Source organism: Triturus cristatus, chromosome 3_1 (assembly GCF_964204655.1).
Source record: "Triturus cristatus chromosome 3_1, aTriCri1.1, whole genome shotgun sequence".
Lineage (NCBI taxonomy): Eukaryota > Metazoa > Chordata > Amphibia > Caudata > Salamandridae > Triturus > Triturus cristatus.
The window spans coordinates 639,280,673-639,301,303 of record NC_140583.1 but is presented as its reverse complement, the minus strand read 5'-3'; the positions used below and the strand labels follow the sequence as shown (position 1 = coordinate 639,301,303).

Genomic DNA, 20,631 nt, shown 5'->3' with positions numbered 1-20,631 from the left:
CTGTCTTGTGTTTTTAAATTAACAAGCAGTTAGCTGTGCATAACCTCACTGCAATGTGCTAATGATTTTCCACTTTCAGAGAAGGCGTATACTGAACGAAAATATATATTTTTTAAACGTGTCCTTTCATGCGGAGAACACAGTTTATGAAAGTATATACGAGAGTTTGCAGACTACAAAACAGAGTTAACACAGCCCTGTGAAGGAATATATTAGGAACTTTCTAGGAGTCTGCGACTAAAATTCAAATGTCACAAGTCAGGCATTTTACGTAAAAACAGAATTCATCCTGTCATTAAAGTGCTGCAATAAAGGATGACAAACATGAGAGGTAAAAAATGGCTTTTATTAAAACTAGATTGTTTTTAAAAAATGTATACACCAGAAAATATTTACGTTTATTCGGACAAACATACTCACTCCAGTGCGGCTCATCAAAAGGACCAAGCTGTGGACCCACTTTGGGTTTTGAGACATTAATACATTCAGGTGAATTAATTCTGTCCACTGCCTATGGTCTTCACTTATTTTTCCATACACTGAACCGAGCAAAGTCTAATTTAAACACTAACTCAATTTACAATAATAAATGTGGGTGAATCTTCAGGCCTTGAGTAATTAAATTTGCTAATTACTCTTGATTAACTGAGCAGATGGTGACCACTTTTACCATAACTTACTCAACACAGGGAAATGTACTCAGATCCAGGCAGTGGCTACAGTAATTCCTTTGTTCTTCAGCAATAAATATAATCTTTCTTCAGAGGTCCCCTGAGCCGAGTAGTACATCTTCACTGTATTTACTATGTGTCAGCACAGAAGGCCCGGCACTGCGTGTCCAGCACTGCAATATGAAGGCATCATCCTCCGGAAACAGGTAGTGCACGCTTGTAAAGTGTAAGCATTGCTTAGAACACTTCGTTGAATCTGGAGGCTGCTAAAACAATTAATTCAGACACACTTACATAGGGCCCACACTACAAATAAAAATGGAATAAAATAAAAAGGTGACTGGATCACTCCAGGTCAGGATTTACGGAATATCAAACGGGAGGGAGACGAAAAGAGAGTCACAAGAGGTAGACAAACGTAGCAGCTTGAATGCAAGAGCTGTGAAGGACAAGCACCAAAGACTGGATATACTTTTCTAAATTGGTCCTTGATGATTTAAAAGCTGCCACACAGTGCATGGAATTTGAGAGTTCGAGCATCACCAGTCTTAAAAATGACTATTCTTTAGGCATTCAACAATGTCAAGTCCAGCTTGTTTTTTCAAAAGTTGCCTCATTCAGGGAGAGGCACTGCATGGATTCTCTTGTACTTACACACTAAAATGCATGGGCAGCCTTATAAAATTCACATGAAAGAAACATTCATGATTCCACTATTAAAAAATAGGTACTCTATTACCAAACAATAGCATGAAGCGTAAAATTGTATATTCAGTGCACATGTTCTAATTTGTTCAAATGTTCAGTGTGGTTTCTGATAATCAGATTTAGGACTCATCAGGGGTTTCTCCTTTAGACACATCCAGGAGAGCCAGTTCTTGGATTTCCTCAAGAAGTGCATACAAGCTGGGTTCCAGACTCTGTCGGTACTCCTCATATTCTTCCTGAGGCATTATGTTGGCAGTCGTGGCCTCACGGTGAGCGAGTTGGGCTTCCTCAGCAGAGCGCGTCACCTCTTTCACCAGCTCAGACTTCATCAGTTGTGAGTTCTGTGGCAATAGTTCTGCCTCTGGTGACTGATAAGGCTGGTTGCTAACAATCTCAAGCCTGATGGTGGCTGTGTGGCATCGGGACGTCTGCACGGATATTCGCACCTGACAGAAAGGTAAAAAGCAGAAATAAACCATATTATTCCAGGTTGAACTCCCATACCTTCAAAAGAAAAACTAAAAATATTTGTCCGGCTGCTGGGAGCTATAGAGTCACTCGACAAATATTGAAGCCAAGCGGGCCACTGTGCGACCCTTTAGCAGATGGGTTGGATGCCCTCCAAACTATACTTTTTATTTAAAGACTACTGCGTGGATTGAGGAAGCTGGGTGACATTTCGTCTTACTGTCCTTCCCCTAATGAATATGAAGTAGCCAAGTACATTGCTATGTGCTAAAGTGTGAAAGAGAGCTATCCGTTCCTTTGTCAAGAAAGTTGAGGACAAGCCCTCAAGTACTAAACCTTATGATATGGGCAATAAAATACAGAAAGATATCAAAGTCACCACAGCTCCAGGGGTGAAATAAAGTAAAATGCAGTCCTAAGTGACCACAGTGATAATTCCACACCTGAAAGGGTGACCTGCACACAATGCCGGTGAATCATGCATTCACAGTGTTACGTAGAATGTCAATTTGTGTACTGCATTGGTAAATAAGGAATATGCTACTTACCAGTATGCATCTGTTCTTGGCATGAAGAGCTGCAGATCTACACACTGTGCATAGATCGCCATCTGGTGTTGGGCCCGGATGTTTGCAGTTGTTTTTCTCTTGGAAAGTCTTTGGAAGTCACGAGGTATGTGACTCCTCCTTTGGATCATATTGCGCATGGGCTTCGGCTCCATCCTCAGATTGTTTTTTGCCAGCGGGCAAATGATGGAGCTTTGAAAGAAAAAGGAAATATGCCCATGTGTGCTGTATCTAAATAAGATAAAACTGGAACAGATAATGGTAGCCGGGGAGGCGGGTGTAGATCTGCAGCTCTACATGCCAAGAACAGATGCATACTGGTAAGTAGCATATTCCGTTCGAGGCATATGAGCTGCAGATTACACACTCTGCATAGATTATATAGCAGTACTCGTTCCTAGCGGCGACCACCAGTATCGGTTGCAGTTGTTTGAAACAATGTTTTGAGGACAGCCTGGCCCACACTAGCTTGTTGCTTAGTTTGCACATCTACACAATAGTGTTTAGTGAAAGTGTGCGGTGTAGACCATGTATCTGCTCTGCAGATATCATCTAAGGGGATGATCCCTAAAAATGCCATGGAAGTCCCTATCTTACGTGTAGAGTGGGCTTTAGGGGGAACATATAGCGTTCGTTTTGCTTTGTGGTAGCAAATCTGTATGCATTTAAAAATCCTCCTAGCTATTACAGATTTGGAGATGGGGTTGCCTTTGTGTGGTGGTGAGAAAGACACGAATAGTTGTTTGGTCTTACGAAAAGGTTGTGTTCTCTCGATGTAGTAGAGTAAAGCTCTTTTGACATCTAGGGTGTGTAGAGCTCTTTCTGCAATGATTTGTGGCTGCGAGAAGAATATTGGCAGTTCCACAGATTGATTGAGGTCAAAGGGAGAAATGACTTTAGGAAGGAATTTCGGATTAGTGCGGAGAACAACCTTATTATGATGCATTTGCAGAAAGGGTTCTTGAATGGTGAGTGCTTGTATCTCACTGACCCTTCTGAGCGAAGTAATGGCTACAAGGAAAACAGTTTTCCATGTTAAAAATTGAAGCTCACATTTATGTAGAGGTTCAAATGGAGGCCCCATTAGTCTCGTGAGAACGATGTTTAGGTTCCATACAGGTGAGGGTGGCACTTTGGGGGGAATTATTCCCTTAAGGCCTTCCATGAAGGCTTTTATGGCAGGTACTCTGAAGAGTGATAGATGCCGTCTATTTTGTAGATATGCTGCTATGGCAGCAAGGTGTAGACTAATAGACGTGTAGGCTAGGTTGCATCTTTGTAGGTGTAGTAAGTAGCCTAAGATGTGTTGGATAGACACATCTAAGGGATTGACATTATTGTTGTGACAATATGTGACGAAACGTTTCCACTTGGCTGCGTAGCAAGCTCTAGTGGTAGGTCGTCTAGCTTCTTTAATGACGTTCATACAGTCAGGGGGAAGATTAAGGTAACCAAATTCTAGGATTTCAGGAGCCAGATCGCAAGGTTGAGCTGTGCTGGGTCCGGGTGTCTGATCTCTCCATGGTTCTGGGTTAAGAGGCGTAGAGAGAGGTATAACTTTTGGTGCGGGACTACGGAGAGTTCCAGCAATGTGGTGTACCATGGTTGTCTGGCCCAAGTTGGAGCAACTAGGATGAGAGTTAGGGAATGTTGCTGTAGTTTGCGCACCACTAATGGAATGAGTGGGAGAGGCGGAAAGGCGTACGCAAATCTGCCTGACCAGTTCATCCATATCGCATTGCCTTTGGACGATGGGTGTGGATATCTGGCGGCGAAGCTTGGGCATTTGGCGTTTTCGTGGGTGGCGAAGAGGTCTATCTGTGGTTGCCCCCACATTTGAAAGAATGGTTGAAGAACTTGTGGATGAAGTTCCCACTCGTTGATCTGTTGTGTTTGATGGCTCAACAGATATGCAATGGTGTTTTGGACTCCTGGGACGTGTTGGGCTAGGAGAAAAATGTTTTGAGGTATGGCCCACCTCCATATGCTCTGTGCTAGCTGAGAGAGCTGTAGAGAGTGTGTGCCGCACTGTTTTTGGATGTAGTACATGGCTGTCATGTTGTCCGTGCGGACTAAGACAGCCTTGCCTGAGACGTGTCTTTGAAAGGCTTTTAGGGCTAGGAATATGGCCAGTAACTCCAGATGGTTGATGTAGAGTAACTTTTGTTGAGGTGTCCACCTGCCCTGCATGGTGTGATGTAGTAGGTGAGCTCCCCAGCTTGAGAGCGATGTGTCCGAAGTTAGAACTATCTGAGGAACCGGCTCTAGGAACGGTCGCCCTTTGGAAAGGTTTTTGGTGGTCCACCACTGCAGAGAGCGATGGGCACAACCGTCTACCAACACCAGATCTGATATTTGACCCGATCTGATAATTGACGCTGAGCCTGGTTCCATTGGCGTGCTAAGCACTCTTGGAGAGGACGCATCTGGAGTCTTGCATGAGGTACTATGAATATGCAAGAGGCCATCATCCCTATAAGTTGCATGAACCTTCGGGCTGGAAGAGAGTGTTGTGGTTGAAATTTGGCACAAAGAGCCTGTATGCTTGCTATCCTGGCAGGACTGGGGTAGGCTAGCGCTCTTGAGGTGTCTATGGCGGCACCGAGGTATTGTTGTACATGGGACGGATGCCGATGGGACTTGGCGTGGTTTACTGTGAAGCCCAGGTTGTGAAGGAGTTGGATAGTGGCGTGAGTGTGTTGAACACACTGGTTGTATGAGCTGGCTTTTATGAGCCAGTCGTCTAGGTATGGGAAGACGTGGATATGTTGTCTTCTCAGGTGTGCTGCCACTACCGCTAGGCACTTGGTAAACACCCGTGGTGACTCTGAATGGGAGTACTTTGAATTGGTAGTGCTGACCGTCCACTACGAATCTGAGAAACTTCCTGTGAGCGTTGTGAACGGGAATGTGGAAATAGGCGTCCTTGAGAACTACGGTGGCAAGGAAGTCGTTCTGGAAGGAAGTACCTGCTGGAGTGTGACCATGTGAAAGTGGTCTGAGTGTATGTATTGGTTTAGGGGTCTGAGGTCCAGAATGGGTCTTAGAGATCCATCCTTTTTTGGTATGAGAAAATATAGGGAGTAAACTCCCTTGTTTTGTTGGTGGGTAGGAACTGGTTCTATTGCACTTTTTTTGAGGAGGGAGATCACCTCCTGCTTTAAAAGTGACACATGTTCCTGCGACATTGGGCGCTGTTTTGGGTGGAATTGTTGGGGGGGGGGGGGGGGGTAGATGTTAGTTCTAGACAGTAGCCTGATTGAATTATCTGTTGCACCCATCTGTCTGAGGTGATGGTAGCCCAGACAGGAAGGAAATTGTGGAGTCTGCCCTCGACTGGAGTGGATTAGTCTGGGGGAGTGGAGGGAAGTCATTGGGCGGGGGTGGAGGCAGAGCGGGAGGTGTTAGTTTTGCCTCTGGCTTTGTTGTTGTTAACCCTGTAACCGCCTCTTTGGTAACCCCTAGTGAAGGTGGATTGGGTAGGGGTCTTGTAGGAAGTGGAGGCGCTGTCGGAGGAGTAGCCTCTGGTGGTGCTTCTAAAGGAGGAACGGCGAAAGGATCGCCTGGGAGCTTGCGACTGCAAGGCTCCCATAGATTTTGCCGTGTCTGTGTCTTTTTTCGAGGGCTACGTCGACATTAGGGCCAAATAGGTGTTTCTCATCAAAGGGGTGGTTGAGGATGGAACTCTGAACCTCAGGTTTGAACCCTGAAATGCGTAGCCAGGCATGCCTACGCAGAAGGACGCTGGTATTTATTGCCCTGGTGGCGGTGTCAGCTGCATCGAGGGCACCACGGATGGAGGTATTAGTAATGGTTTTACCCTCCTGAATTAGTTCGTTGGCCCTATTTTTGTATTTGTCAGGGAGGTGTTGCATTATGGACTCTAGCGCGTCATACTGTCATATCTGGCTAGGAGCTCTTGGGTGTTAGCAATGCGCCATATGTTGGCCGCCTGGGACGCCGTCCGCTTGCCAGAGGCGTCCAGGAGTTTAGACTACTTATCTGGCGGTGGAGCCTCACCTGATGCCTGGGAATTGGCACGTTTTCTCTCATTGGAGACTACCAGGGAGTCTAGTGGTGCGGGGCCTCTAATGTAGGTTGGATCTGTTGGGGCGGCCTTATGTTTCTTCTCAATGCGAGGGTTGATGACCCTGGCCCTAACCGGGTCTTTAAAGACCTCTGGTGCGTGCTTAATAACCCCCTTAAGCATGGGCAGAATTGAGGTGGACCTGTGCGCAGTGTCAAATGTGTCTAAAAGGAAATCCTCCTCTACGGGGTCTGTGTGGAGGTCAACCCCGTGGTAGTGGGCAGCCCTATGGAGTAGCTGGTTAAAGCCCATTGTGTCCTCTGGGGGGGTGGGGTGGGAGGGTCTGGAAGGGTAAAGATTGTCCTGTGGGACGTTAGGGACGTCTGGGATATTGTAGTCATCCCATGGGTCTGGGGAGCCCATAGAAGTAGGATCCCCTGTTGGTTGGTCGTCCGCTCCGTCCCCTGTGTCGTAGCAAATGTCATCATCATCCTCATCTGGAGATGGTGTGGGAGAATGATGGGATGGGGGAGGCGGAGGAGGAGAAAAGGAGGGGGTGGAGGAGGAGGAGGTGAAGGAATCCGCAATGGGGAGGTGGCAAAGTCTCTCCTTTTTGGTGGTGGAGCTGGTGTAGGCTTAACTAGTGGTCTTTTTCTGGTGCTAAGCGTCAAATGCATAGTCTTTGGATCCTTTACGAGGGTTTTTTGGTAAGGATCGGGTCGAAACAGTTCATCTGTAGGGGGCAGATCCTTCGGTGCCGATGGTGTCGGAGCCGTGAGTTTTTTAGGCGTCGATTCGGCACTGGTTCTTTGTTTGGAACCGTGGGGTTTAGAAATGTCTTTTTGCTTTCTCGGTTCCAAGGTGGGTTTCGTCTCCGAGGCTTGGGAGTCAAGGCTCTTTAGTTTCTTGCTCAGCTCCGAGGATGTTATCGGTGCCGAGGAGCCGGTGCCAGTCTTCGGAGGCGAGTGCTTCGGTGTCGAGCTCGGCGTGGACGAGGAAAGGGCCGCTTTCTTTTTCGGTGTCGATGAGAGTAGGCTGGCTCGAGCCCGAGCTGCCTGAAGGCTTGGTGGGCTTTTTAACCGGGCCCGAAAGCGAGGTATGAGAAGCAGTCTCTCGGTGCATACCTAGGCCCGAAGGAGTAATCGAAGCCTTTTTCAATGGCGTGGAGGGGGGTTTGGGGTCGGGGTCGACATATGTACTCACGCCCCTTTTTGCCGGAGTGATGTCCTCGACGTCGTCATCTTCGGAGGCGCAGATGAGGCCTTCTTCGGTGGGCTGTTCCGGAACATCAACGCCTTCTTCGAAGATGTCGTCGGGGATCAAAGTCGACGAGTGAGCCATTGTTCTCCTTGCTCGTTGGTCCTGAATCGTTTTCTTCGATCGGAAGGAGGCGCAAGCTGGACAGTCCCTTGCCCCGTGTTCTGGAGAGAGGCAGAGGTTGCACACCTCATGTAGATCGGTGTGGGGAAACTTCGACCCACATCGAGGACACTTTTTAAATGGTGTCCTTTCCATCAGCCAGGACAGGAGACCCAGGTAGGCCCGAAGGCCTTCGTCGACGACCAGAATCGAAGACTTCGATTGTTGTGAGTCGCATCGAGTGTGGAAGGACGCGATAGAGACAATACCGTCGAAGGGGAAGGATTGCGCACCGAACAGGAAAAACTGGAACGGTTCCGAACTGGAGCGCGAAGAACACATCCGAGCCCGATGGCGAAAAAAAAAAACAATCCGAGGATGGAGCCGAAGCCCATGCGCAATATGATCCAAAGGAGGAGTCACATACCTCGTGACTTCAAAAGACTTTCCAAGAGAAAAACAACTGCAAACAACCGGGCCCAACACCAGATGGCGATCTTTGCAGTGTGTAATCTGCAGCTCATATGCCTCGAACATATAGTTTAAGCACAAACATATTAGATATAGCTATCTTAACAGAAGAAATTTGTGTAAATTAACAAATTCAACCACTGTTTAAAAAAAAAAAAATGACGCTTTTCTTTCACTCCATAACCACGGTCTTGGTGATACCCAGCTAGGGGTCGACTTCAAGGTCAATGTACGAGTGAGGACACTCTTGTTCAGTTCTTCTTGTTAATTTGAAGCAATTATGCTAAACATGACTAAAGAATGAGGTAGTAAATCGATGACACATTTCTCTATCATCACTCCAACCACACAGATATATGCTAATTTCTGAAGTAGGTAAGTAGATCATAATTGCTAAGCACCTTCTTTATGCATCATAATGGAAAGTTCTGAGTTTCTAAGATCGTCTCATGGGCGGTAAAGGCGGACATTCTCACATCATTAAAAAATAAATTTTGCTGCACCATACTTTTGGATATGCAAGATTATAGTGACCATGCAGCTGCAATCAACAATGTAGAAACAATCACACCAGGAACCGATTTGCCTAATACTCACTGTAACATGGTCAAACAGGCCAAAGGAAACAGACTTCGCCCCAACAGGAGTGACGATAATACTGTGCTTGGAGCGTTGGAGGGATCCTGCACGCCACTCTGACCCTCTGCCAGGCTGGCAGCAGATCACTAAACCCTCTTTGCTTTTCAGATACGCAGCACCCTTGATCGCGAACCTGTTGGAAGCAAAACAAATCAGTGAAACGTCCAACAAGGAAAGCTAAGTTCCAAAGTTCTATAAATGAACATCTAGGATTTGAAGAAAACGTATTTTCATGGAAGCAGCAAATAAATCCATCAATCATGACCATGACAGAAATCAAATATCAGCGTATATAATAAATACAGCCACTGCCAGAGGACACCAGGTGATGTCTACTAGAATGTTTGTGGTTTTTAATAATTTGCTATCTGGGCAGTAGAAAATAGCAGTTGGGTATATGGGCATACATTCACTTACAATTTAAAAACATTGATACTGATTTCCAAAGTTTTTCCTGGGCTTAGTATAGTCAAAAGCCATAGCACATCAGGTCCATATATTACTTGCTATAAGACAGTTTTAAGACTGCATTAACCCAAGGAAAAACACTCAGTAAATCAGGACTCAAGCTCTAAGTCAAGCTAACATCGTCTTGGAACTGCCATTCAATCCAATATAGCTTTAATGGTATTTTTAGGACATTGATGGACTCCGGGGAATATGGTCCTTTTCATGCCCAGTATCCATGCTCAATATGCCTATATATTCAGCAAGCAAGTGAATCTAGGTGAGATGCAATGAAGAATGCAGTGAAACGGAATGTGTTTACCTTCAAATCTTTGTAGGAGCAGGGCATTGTGGGTCTTACTTTCATCGATTATGCAAGAATAAAAATCCTACCTACTATTGGAGTGTTCCTTACATTGAGAGTGTTCTTGAACAGCTCTGAACACCATTGGTCTAGCTCTCAGAATTATTAAACCTGAGCAGATGAGACTGTCCCTCAAGTACACGTCGGCTCTCAATTCATACCAAATCGTATAGGCATACAGAGGCAGAAAGCAGGATTTGTTGCTGCACCATATAGAACAAGCATTTGCAATGCAAATAGGTCTCGCATTTGTGAGTTAGAGCTATTGACATTGTAAATGGCAATGTTTTTTACCTATATGTTTTATTTTTGGAGTGAGTGTATGTAGTGTGCAAAATCCCTTGGAAAGGTCCTGCACTTCGTAATACATATATTGAAAAGACGCAAAGTGTGGATTGTGTCAACAATTGCTTGGCATGTCCCACATGCACACCGTGGTGCTTTACTAATGCAAAACTCATTAATAAAAGTAGTGCTTACAGACTAACCAACGAGATCAAGATCGGAGCATGTGAATCAAAATTCCGGCTTCTCTTTAATTTTCTATACTATTTGACTCACTCTCCGTCGTCTTGGTTTCCCCCACACACTTGGAGGCCATGAAGTTTCCAAGGGGGCGGGGGAGGGGGGCTTCGGGGGTACATGAAAATGTATTCATTGCCTAGTTGTCAAAGGTCGCCCGGTGCTATTAGTTAAAAGTGTGTAGATTTCATTAAGATACTAAGAGTACTTTACTTTCATCTATGAGAAAATCGACATTAACTAAACAAAATTCCAGAATGCGTGTCAGTTTTCACAGTGTTTTAGACAGTACTGGTTGCTTAGTTTCATTGCATTAATTGTTGTATTTACTCTTTTACACAGCATCCAAAGTAGGTTACCTAACCCCAAAGCTCTGAGTGTTTTACAGTTGAGCAAATGTGTGCAAATGTAATTTGGTAGTGCCATGGAATGATCAGCCAATGAGGTACTCGATGAGCAGGTATTTAACTACATGTTCAAAACGTCCGGTATTGTGGCTGCTGTTTGTTTGTACACAACCACCTCTCTGAATGTGTTTATTAACACAGAGCTTCATCTACCAGACAGTGCTCATAGAGGGTCGACTAAAGCACAGATCAAAATGTATTCATTTATCCTGAGTGTGAAGGCACCCGAAAGGCTTAGGTGCCCGTCCGAAGAGGCTAGGGATCCCAGCGCTTCTAAAGATTCTGCCGTGCCCCTCAGCACCAGCAGGGCACAGCTCAGAATCTGCCACTTCTGCTAAGAATAGGTGAGGGGGATGAGGTTGGGGCATGCGGGAGTTGCCAGCAGATTTCCAGGTTATTGAAAGTGATGATTCTGACGTGAGGCAATGGAGACTGACTTTGTCTGTTTGTCTGCACCATCTACCGGGCTCACTGTCATGTATCCATTCATCTCTCTTTGTTAGAGGTGCGCGAGCCAATATATTAATTAACAGGTAGAGCCATCCGGAGACGAGCCAAGCGTATGATCGGAATGTTAATCATACAGTAAAAATGATGTAAATGTGCAATAATGTCTCTTCAGAATTCAAAAAGTGAATTTCTTTAGCGCGTCACCTCAGTACACAAGATTATAGCACTGAATTGAGAGGAAGAATTAAAAGTGCTCATTTTAAGCAGGAGTTAAAACACTGCCGCCCCTCCCGCCCGACAACAATGCCATTTGTGAACTAAGAGGCGCCAGTTGCCATGCATACCCCGAATGTTGCCTAGAGTCTTATTATATTTAGAGTAACATTAAAATCTAGTTCATTAAACACAAGAAGTTTTTGTACAGCACGCATCTTGAAGTCGCATATTTCAAGGCGGCAATAATAAAGATGAAAACGGAAGTGCCGGCAGGCAAGAAAACACGAACGGGAGCGGGGGTGGCGGGGGAGGGTGAGAAGTCACAGACTGAGGGAGGGGGCGGTGGGGTGGGGAGACAGGGAAGAAAATAGTGTTAGGAGTAAAGGGGCCAATAGCCGTGGAAGGATACAAATGATGAATGAGGAGGGACTAACAATCCTCAAACCAATCGGAAGGCAGCATTTAAGACAAAAGCCAATGGGCAGAGAGTGGGCGGAGCTTCCACACTACAGTATATACTGCATGTCTCGCAGAGCGAAGACAGCGCATTCGCGCTGCAATGCTAGGCGAGACCTACAAGAAAATAGTGTCAGGAGTAAAGGGGCCAATAGCCGTGGAAGGATACAAATGATGAATGAGGAGAGACTAACAAGCCTCAAACCAATCGGAAGGCAGCATTTAATACAAAAGCCAATGGGCAGAGAGTGGGCGGAGCTTCCACACTACAGTATATACTGCATGCCTCGCAAAGTGATGGCAGCGCATTTGCACTGCACCGCTAGGCGAGACCTAAAAAGGGGACTATGGATTAGGACTTTTAGTCAGCACTGTAAGGCTATGATATCTTGTATGGTGTGTCCCATTGCCCTTCCGCCATAATATTTGCATGGGTAGAAAGCATTCCAAACCTGCTTAGAGGGAGGCAGTATATAATTGAACATAAGATCTAACCAGCAAGTTGCTAAGTAAGGCTGAACCAAACTGAATATCCAATCAGCGGCTCATCTTCAAAGCCTAATACTTTCAGAAAGGGTTGAGAGGACTTGCAAATAACGCCCAAAGGCAAAAAGGCAAAGTTCATTGAAAGACTACCAATGGCACCTTGAGTGTGACCACATGCATATCAATCACAGTAGGAGATTGCAGGCTCATGAAAGAACAGCAGTCTAGGAAACAAGAAACTACCCTACTACCTCTGAATGTTTTTGAAGCCTGCTTTCCAGAGGAAGGTATGCCATCCATCAGTGTCCAAAAGAGGAATATGCACTGTCTATAAAATTGAGCAGCCCTGTAAGGACATTCACTCTTTTGCAAGCATATAACCTTGACCAACAATGACCCACAAAGCGAGTTTCTGGTATTTCTGACCTTTTTTTGACTCGACAACACAACAATCAAGTATGTGCCCTGAGGCCTAATAGAATTATGGTTTGCAAACCAGACCAGGTTCTAAGGTTTACAGGGGCACAGCATACATATCTCCCATAGTGACTTGGACTACTCTCAGCCCGCTGAGTCGCTCTAGACCAACCGTCGTGGCAGCATTGAATTATAAGTAGCAGGAAAAGCATTTTTCTGATTACCGGCGGACGGGAAGTGGCCTACTGGCCTCGCCTATGTGAAATGTCTGTTTTGTCTTTGGAAACCGGGTACTTTGCAGTATCTCATGTGCGTGGATGCAGCATATGTGTGTTTATAGTATGTGCATACAAAAGAGGTATCAGGAGCATGCATTTCATGAATTACAGTGAAATCCATTTTCAGATCCCTACAGTAGAGATTATGTATGAAATAGAGGATGGAGGTAGCCTGTCAGAACAGCAAAATATATATAGCATTCCTGGAGCTTTTGTGTTGAGTCAGACTTTAGAGAGTGAGACGGCTAAAGCGAATAGCCTCTTTTAAAATTGCAGGGACATTCTTCCACCAAGTCCTGCTCTTTGGTTCCTTCCATGTATTAACCTATCAGGCAGACAGGTGGTGTGAGAGGAAGGTGGTCTCTTTAGAAGTACATAGACAGATTTTTCATCTGTGCTGCCCTTTTGTTCAGTTCAGGTGTTACCTCCATCAGGGCAACAGAGGTGTTAAAGGACTGGAGAAGATAGAGGTCTCTTTAGAAGTGCAGGAATAGTCTTTTACCATGAATTGCTCATTTGATCCCCGCAAGGTGCTTCTCCCAAAGGTTTCACAATTGTAGGTATGAAGGCTTTAACCCGTTTCTTCCTATATTCTTAGTCTCTTTGAGCAGAGGGCTCCCATACCCACTCCATATTTCTACTGACACAATAAGGCAAATACTGTGCCTATAATCCACAAACTGACTAGAAATAGGGTACAAAAAAGAGGATCTGGAGCTGGTTCTGCTGACAGCCAGCTTGAGCTGCCCAGCCATGTGAGAGAACATCATCTAGGAAGTTCTGCACCAGTGTCATGGATGCAATGAGGAAGTGCCTTAGATGAGAAGCTTGCCTTGCAGCTGCGAGTAGGGCACTGGAGGTGACCGTGCAGGTGGAGACTGCACTTAGGAGAGCCCAGAGTTGCATACCTGTTGGAGAGGTTACCAAAGAAGAGTATCAACAAACCACTATCGACACTGACACTGAAGAACATAAAGGCAAAGCAGGGCAACAAGAGTGTGGCGAGTCCCCACACACTGCCCCTGGTGTGCATGTCCCTGGCTGCCCACAGCCAGGCTTGAAGGTTGCCTCGGACATTCTGCCTGACTTAGGAGAATGTGGGGCTACTGATGCAGACCACATTAGCCCGACATCTCCCTAGACAAAGGCATTTACAAGCAGGCCCTGAGAGAGCATTACAGAAATGTACGCGAGGGAAATAAACTTTTCTTCTCCACTAAAATCGATGAGGCTAGTAATAAAAGCAGAGAACTTTTTAACATCGTAAAAATATTTGCAGCTCCTAAATCCACAGGAAGCCTGTTTACGCCGACTAACGAATGGACTAATTTGTTGGCATGTTTCTTCCATGCTAAAATCAAAACTATCCAAGACTTTTTTTGAAACAGAGCTGCTAGTTCCCGTTGCGGCCACTGTTCTAGCGCCTGTTGCTAGGCGTTGCACTGACCCATCTTGGTCGCAGTTCCCTGCTATTTCTCTGGAAAAATCCCTCTCAATTATGAAGTCCCTCACATCTGGTTCACCCTCTGACCCCCCTGCCCAGCTAAAATACTATCATCGATTGAAGAGGTACTCAATCCTGCAGTAAATTCTATTCTTAATACTGCTCTTCGAGAGGACCTTATGCCTCAGTCCTGAAAACACACCAAAATACTCAGCTGCTGAAAAAACCATCGGCGGACCCTGCTGCAGCCTGCAATTACAGGCCAATTTCTCTACTGCCTATTTTCTCCAAGGTCTTGGAGAAATATGTCAATATGATCACCACAGAGTACAGTTTATGTGGAGGCCAATCATCTACTTCATTCCAGTCAGTCCGGTTTCAGGGCTAACTTCAGCACAGAAACCGCACTACTGGAAGTTGCTGAAGCTATTAAAACCTAATTGGATAAAGGAGGCAATGCGGTACTGGTGTTGTTGGACCTCTCTGCTGCCTTCGACACCGTACCCTATAACAGACTGCTAGGCAGACTTGAGGAGTGCAGTGTCGGAGGCACTGTATTGAGCTGGTTCACCTCCTTTCTTAAAAACCGTAAACAAACTATTTGGTCCCCTCCTTTCACCGCCAATATACTGCCTATGAACGTCGAAGTTCCTCAGGGCTCAATTTTGAGCCCTACTCTGTTTAATTTGTATATGGCCCCTCTCGCACTCATAGCAGAGAAGCATAGTGCGAAAATAATTTCATATGCGGACGATACCCAACTGTTGTTCACATGTGAGAAGGGGGCAGAGTTCAATGGCAATGCTATTAAAAACTGTCTATCTGAGTTTTTTTCTTGGCTCAGAATTAACCAACTGAAATGTAACTCAGACAAATCTGAGATTATCTTCTTTGGCTCCGGCCCCTGCGATGCTTGGTTTAATTGGTGGCCCCAAGATATGTCCCCCCCTTCAGCAACAGTGACTATGGCTAAAAATGTAGGGGTTAAACTGGATTCTACCCTCTCAATGAAGGCCCAGATACAATCAGTGGCCGTAACCTGCTTTGGGTCGTTGAGAATGCTGCGAAACTTCCTCCCCCTACTTCCTGTTTCGCATAGAAAGACGGTCGTAGAGGCCTTGGTGATCTCTAGGCTGGATTATGTCAACTCCCCCTACCTAGGCATTCCTGCGTATCTGGTCGGCCGTCTTCAAATGATCCAAAACGCTGCGGCCAGAGCCATTTTTCTGCTAGGTCCCAGGACACACACGACCCCATTGCTGGTCTCCCTGCATTGGCTCCCAGTTCCGAAACGGATCCATTTTAAATCATTGGTGCTGGTCTTTAAAGCCTTCCATAAGATTGGGGCTCCTTACCTCAATGAAAGATTTCAACATTACATTCCCCAACGCATTCTGAGGTCTTCCGCTCAGCTTCTGCCCTTCACTCCTAAGGTCAGGCTGTCGAGGATTGGGGGCAGATCCTTTCAAGTGGCAGCTTCTTGTTTATGGAACTCTCTGCCACTCGGTCTCAGACAGGCGCAAGACCTCCTCACGTTTAGGCGGAAATTAAAGACCTGGCTGATTGAGCTGTAAATCTTTCGGATTACTTTTTGCAAGCAGAGTTTCTCTTTCTGTTAGTTGTTGGATGGTCTTTGTTTCAGTGCCGGGACACTCCTGGGGGTAGCCGCACACGTTATAAGTGCCATATAACATAACATCTGCATGTGTGAGCCCTGCTGCGTAGAGGCCCCGGCCTTCTGCTCCCAGAGTGCCCTCATTCCACCCTGAAGCGCTGTATGCTACTTTAAACTGAACGGCAATCAGCAGTTTCCCCGCTCTATGTTGGTGTATGTTAGTGCACCTTGTGACCTTTGACCTCTCCATTCATTTGAGTGGCAAGATTGTTTGGGCATGTGACCGCTGTGAGACGACCACTCTCGTGCCCGACCTCAACTGCTTTGCAATCCTCAGAGGCATCGTAGAAGAGGCGGGCCTTGTAGCGGCTGTTCTGCAACTAGGCGGCTGCACCCATCAACTGTCTTCCATGATGTTAAGACACTAGCACTCGGGGTAACAGTCTTGCTGGGGCTCAGAGAGATATTTGACATACCTGGACACTTTAATACTGCTATCAGAACACTTTAGGAACGAAAGTGGACACAAGAGATTTAACGAATGACAACTTCCCAAACCCAATGTCTGGTGTCACAGCGCTTTACATTTGATGGCAAGGATACATTACACACTAAATACTGAGACAATATAAGAATACAAGAGAAGCATTACATTATAAAATAAAACAAGAGACCTTAAGTTATATATGGAGTAACTTAATGTCTGTTGTGTTGGCCATTACATTGAAGATGGAAATATATGATAATAAAATGATGCGAGGGTACCGAAATATCAAGAAAGGCAAGCTAAGAGTAAGGAAGCAGTATGGCCAGGGCTGTTGAGCAGGAATGTTTAAACCAATCCTGAATAAAGAGAAAGTTGAGCTGCCCTTAGACCTGTGGGGAAAGGGTTCCAGAGTTTGGGGGATTTTCAGAAACTGCATACCTCAGCGTAGAGGATCTTTTGTACTTAAGTACATCAAATATAAGGAAACTTCCCCTTTTCAGTTTGTAGGTCCTATTGCAAGGATGAGTTTTGAGGGAAGATACAAAGGAGTGTTAAGTGTAGAGCATTATATGTGATGTAGGCCGTTTTGTACACGCTGGTTGACTCGTGTACAAGCCAATTTAATTCTGGCAGAATTTTAGTGATATGGTCGAATCTTGCAAGAGATAAATTGGGCAACAGAGTAGAGTATGACTTGCAAGGGAGCAAGTCGAAATTTAGAGCTAGGAATTGCTATATGAAATTCTGGATATGACCACAGCTTGCACTAGAGATTTGAGATCAGAGTTCGGGATGAAAAGTGTTTCTTATAATTTTAAGATGGTGTTTGGCACTTTCACCTGCAGTTTTCAAAAATTTCCGAATTGATAGTTTTGGGATAAATATATATACCATTTAGTTTTTGGTCCGCTCTGTAAGACGGCTGTTACTAACATGGATTGGAAGTTGATTTACTAGAATAACAGGGGTACCAGAAGTGACATCACACACCATTTGAACTTGATAAAATCACAGGAAGAAACATCATATGACCTACGGTCCCCGACTTTTCTCAGATTCTCATAAAGTGATGTCATAAGATCCTTGATGACACCACGAAAATGGACACTGCTTAAGTTCCATACTAACACCATGATTAATAAAAACAACACAATAAAGACAAACATCTGTTTTAGATACCACATATATTAAGGTGCTATCATGATCTTTCATAGTGGTGGAGAGTAATACTTGCCCTGATTTGTAGCGAACGAGTGAAATGGGTGAGTCAGACCTCTTCCTGGAGGGCTCAAGGGGGTTCTTCCCGGAGAACATTTAGAAAAAATTGGGTCACATCGTGCATTTACAGCACAATTTTCACAAAAAATTGCAAAAATGCCACAGCCTCTGAAACGACTCATTAAATATTCAAAAGTGCTTTCATGGTGTGAGGAGCCAATGAAACCGCATGCTCCTCAGAGTTGACCCCATTGATTTAAAAATGTGCTCCGCCTACCTCTGTGTGTAAAAAAACTATCCCCATTGTGCCAGAGCCAGCATTTTGTCATGGGTGCCCTTTAAATGCCATAGATACGGGTGGAGGATGGTCGAGAGGTATTATGGGGGGTGAATATGATGTATTGTGCTTTCTCACAGCGAAATGTTGGAATTATGTACTGCTGCTGACTTATGTATAACCAACGGACGGAAAACCTCTGCTTTATTGTTGTTATCTTTGACAAAATAAAAAGAATAAAAAAAAAAAAAGAAAAAAAAAGAAAATGCCATAGATACCCTAATGCCAAAATGTGAATGCACTATGCCAGTGCCAGAATTTGGCCACGGGAGCCTCATTTGCCAATAATTACCTCTTGTGTGCCAGTACTAGTAGTTTACCATGGGTCTCCATTACGCCAAGAGTTACCTCCAGTATGCCAGTGTAGTATTTTGTGACAGCTGTCTGTCATCCTAAGAACTATTGCTTGCAACACAGTGGTGCCAGTATTTTGCTGTGGGTGCAATTCACATTCACTCTTAGGCTCACTCCCTCATAAGTTGCCGCTTACTCACAATCACTTACACTCACTGTTACTCTCACTTATTCTCCCTCACAATTACACTCACTCACTGATGGTCACTCTCACTCACTGGGATTCACTCTCTAACACTCCCTCACACTCATTCATTCCCATTCATCCACTCACACTTACTTGCAGTCACTCTTACTGTCACTCACTCTGACTCCTTAACCATACTTCCTTCAATACCTTCATTCATTCTTAATCACTACCTATTACTAACTCTCACCAACTCACTTTCACTCACACACACATGCTCACACATAGACATGCACGTGGACACTCTCTCTCTCTCTCTCTCACAAACTCTCACCCGCAAACTCGCACACAACATACATTTAAGAACATTGCTCTGTTTACCTTAGCTTCCAGCAAAAGTCTTGATCCAGCTCCTGGGGCTCCATTGTTTATAACACTAATAGTGAAGAACAGTTTATTATTCACTAATGGTGTAACTAAAACAATGGGCAGTAAAGAAGAAGAGCTGAGCGCCGACGACCAAAAGAGGAGGCTGTCCTTGTGTTCTTGGCACTGATTTTGCCACCTCTGAGCCCAGGGGTCGCAAAAGCAACGCCAGTGATCCTAAGGGGCAAGCCAAGGGTCACAACCTCCAATTTTAATTTCATTCTATTCGTATAACTTTGGATGTCGGAAAGGCATGTAATTAGTTTAAGTTTTTACATGTTGACCATTTGGAAATAAATCTGGGTCTCGGCTGCATGCTTGCGAAGATCTCTTAGAGGTTCTGCGTAGAGGTTGAATAGGATAGAGGTTAGGACAAAGCCTTTGGGATCATCAAATACATTGAGTAAACTGGTTTCCGTGCTGTGACCCAACCTGAAACAGGCTGGTAGGTTTCAAGGACTTGGTCGCTGTTGATGTGTTTGTTTAGTTGTGCAGCAACACATTTTTTATGTAAATTAGTCAAGAAGAGGAGTCCAGTTACTAGTCAGGAATTTACTATTTTTTAATAGGTCTGCATCTTCCTTCTTTGCAAAAGTCCTACGTGGCAAATTTTAAGAGAATCAAGAAAGAGCTGGTCACTAGGAAGGCACTGAGACGGTTTAGCCAGTCTGGGGCAATAGTATCACAAAGATCATTGGGATCATTGACATAATGTGAAGGTCTGGTATCACAGAGTTATCAACTAATGTGGATTAATGAGCTCAAAAATCTTTCACAAAATGTAAATTTCCTTATTTGCAAGTGCAGAGTTTCCTTAATATCAGTTTAAGAAGTGTTTATTTCTTGTCTGAGTTCACTTATTTTAGTCGAATATCAAGAACTTGGCAAATATCTCACACCGTACTTCATCAGTTAGGAAGGACGGTCGCTCTAGGATGCTGAAGAGTTATTGAGGATTGTTCATGGCTCTGTTCGCACTACTAGAAAAGTACGCCTGTTTAGCTGTACAGATCACTTTTATATTAGCTTCTGGTGGTGTGAAGTTTGAGTCAGTGGGATACTTCCTACATATGTACACAATCTTTGAGTTAATTTCTTGAGAGAAGCAGAGAGATCAGTTTTTCTGGTTTACTATTTTATATGCCTGTACCAGAATATAAGGATGAAGTTTAAGTTCATAGTGATTATTTTTGTTTTCATAGCTTGGTTAAGAGTGGGAGATGGCTTAAGTTGTGGAAATTGGGGACAGCACCCTATTTTGGCCAAGTTCCGCACATTTTCTTTAAAAAGGAAGCCAACTGTAACTGAAAATAGTCACTAGATTTATAAAAGTGACTAGAAAAGCCTATTTCCCAAACTTTTTTAAAATGAAAAGAGGCAAAAGATAGGCAATGTGGGTAATTAGGCTGCAGCCTGCAGAGGCTGGAAACTGGCAGTGTTCCTGTAAGGAAACTCCAGCTGTAGCCCATCATTTGTGAAGAGAGTTGGGATCCATGCCACAGAGGCCATCAATGTCTCTTCCGTTGAAGCAGGGAAGAGAAAGGGTTGCTTGTGACTTCAGAAGAATCCCCTGAAGGAGAACAGTGATTAGATGCAAGCAACTTTTCCTTCTCCTGCAGGGGAATTCCATTGATAATCATAAACAGTGGGATAATAGAAAGCCCATTCCTT

General features: G+C 44.8%; 1 protein-coding gene across 2 annotated transcripts in view; it reads right to left on the bottom strand.

Moving 5' to 3' along the window:
- Nucleotides 1-327: 327 nt before the first annotated feature.
- The window catches only part of DIS3L (DIS3 like exosome 3'-5' exoribonuclease), a 310,197-nt gene continuing 289,893 nt past the window's right edge, over nucleotides 328-20,631 (bottom strand). For both annotated transcript variants that reach the window (XM_085644627.1, XM_085644628.1), the window contains exons 16-17: nucleotides 8,868-9,042; nucleotides 328-1,825 (exon numbers count right to left, since the gene is read on the bottom strand). In XM_085644627.1, the coding sequence (XP_085500753.1) occupies nucleotides 1,499-1,825; nucleotides 8,868-9,042 (502 nt within the window). In that variant the 3' untranslated portion in view covers nucleotides 328-1,498. The remainder of the gene's footprint in view (nucleotides 1,826-8,867; nucleotides 9,043-20,631) is intronic.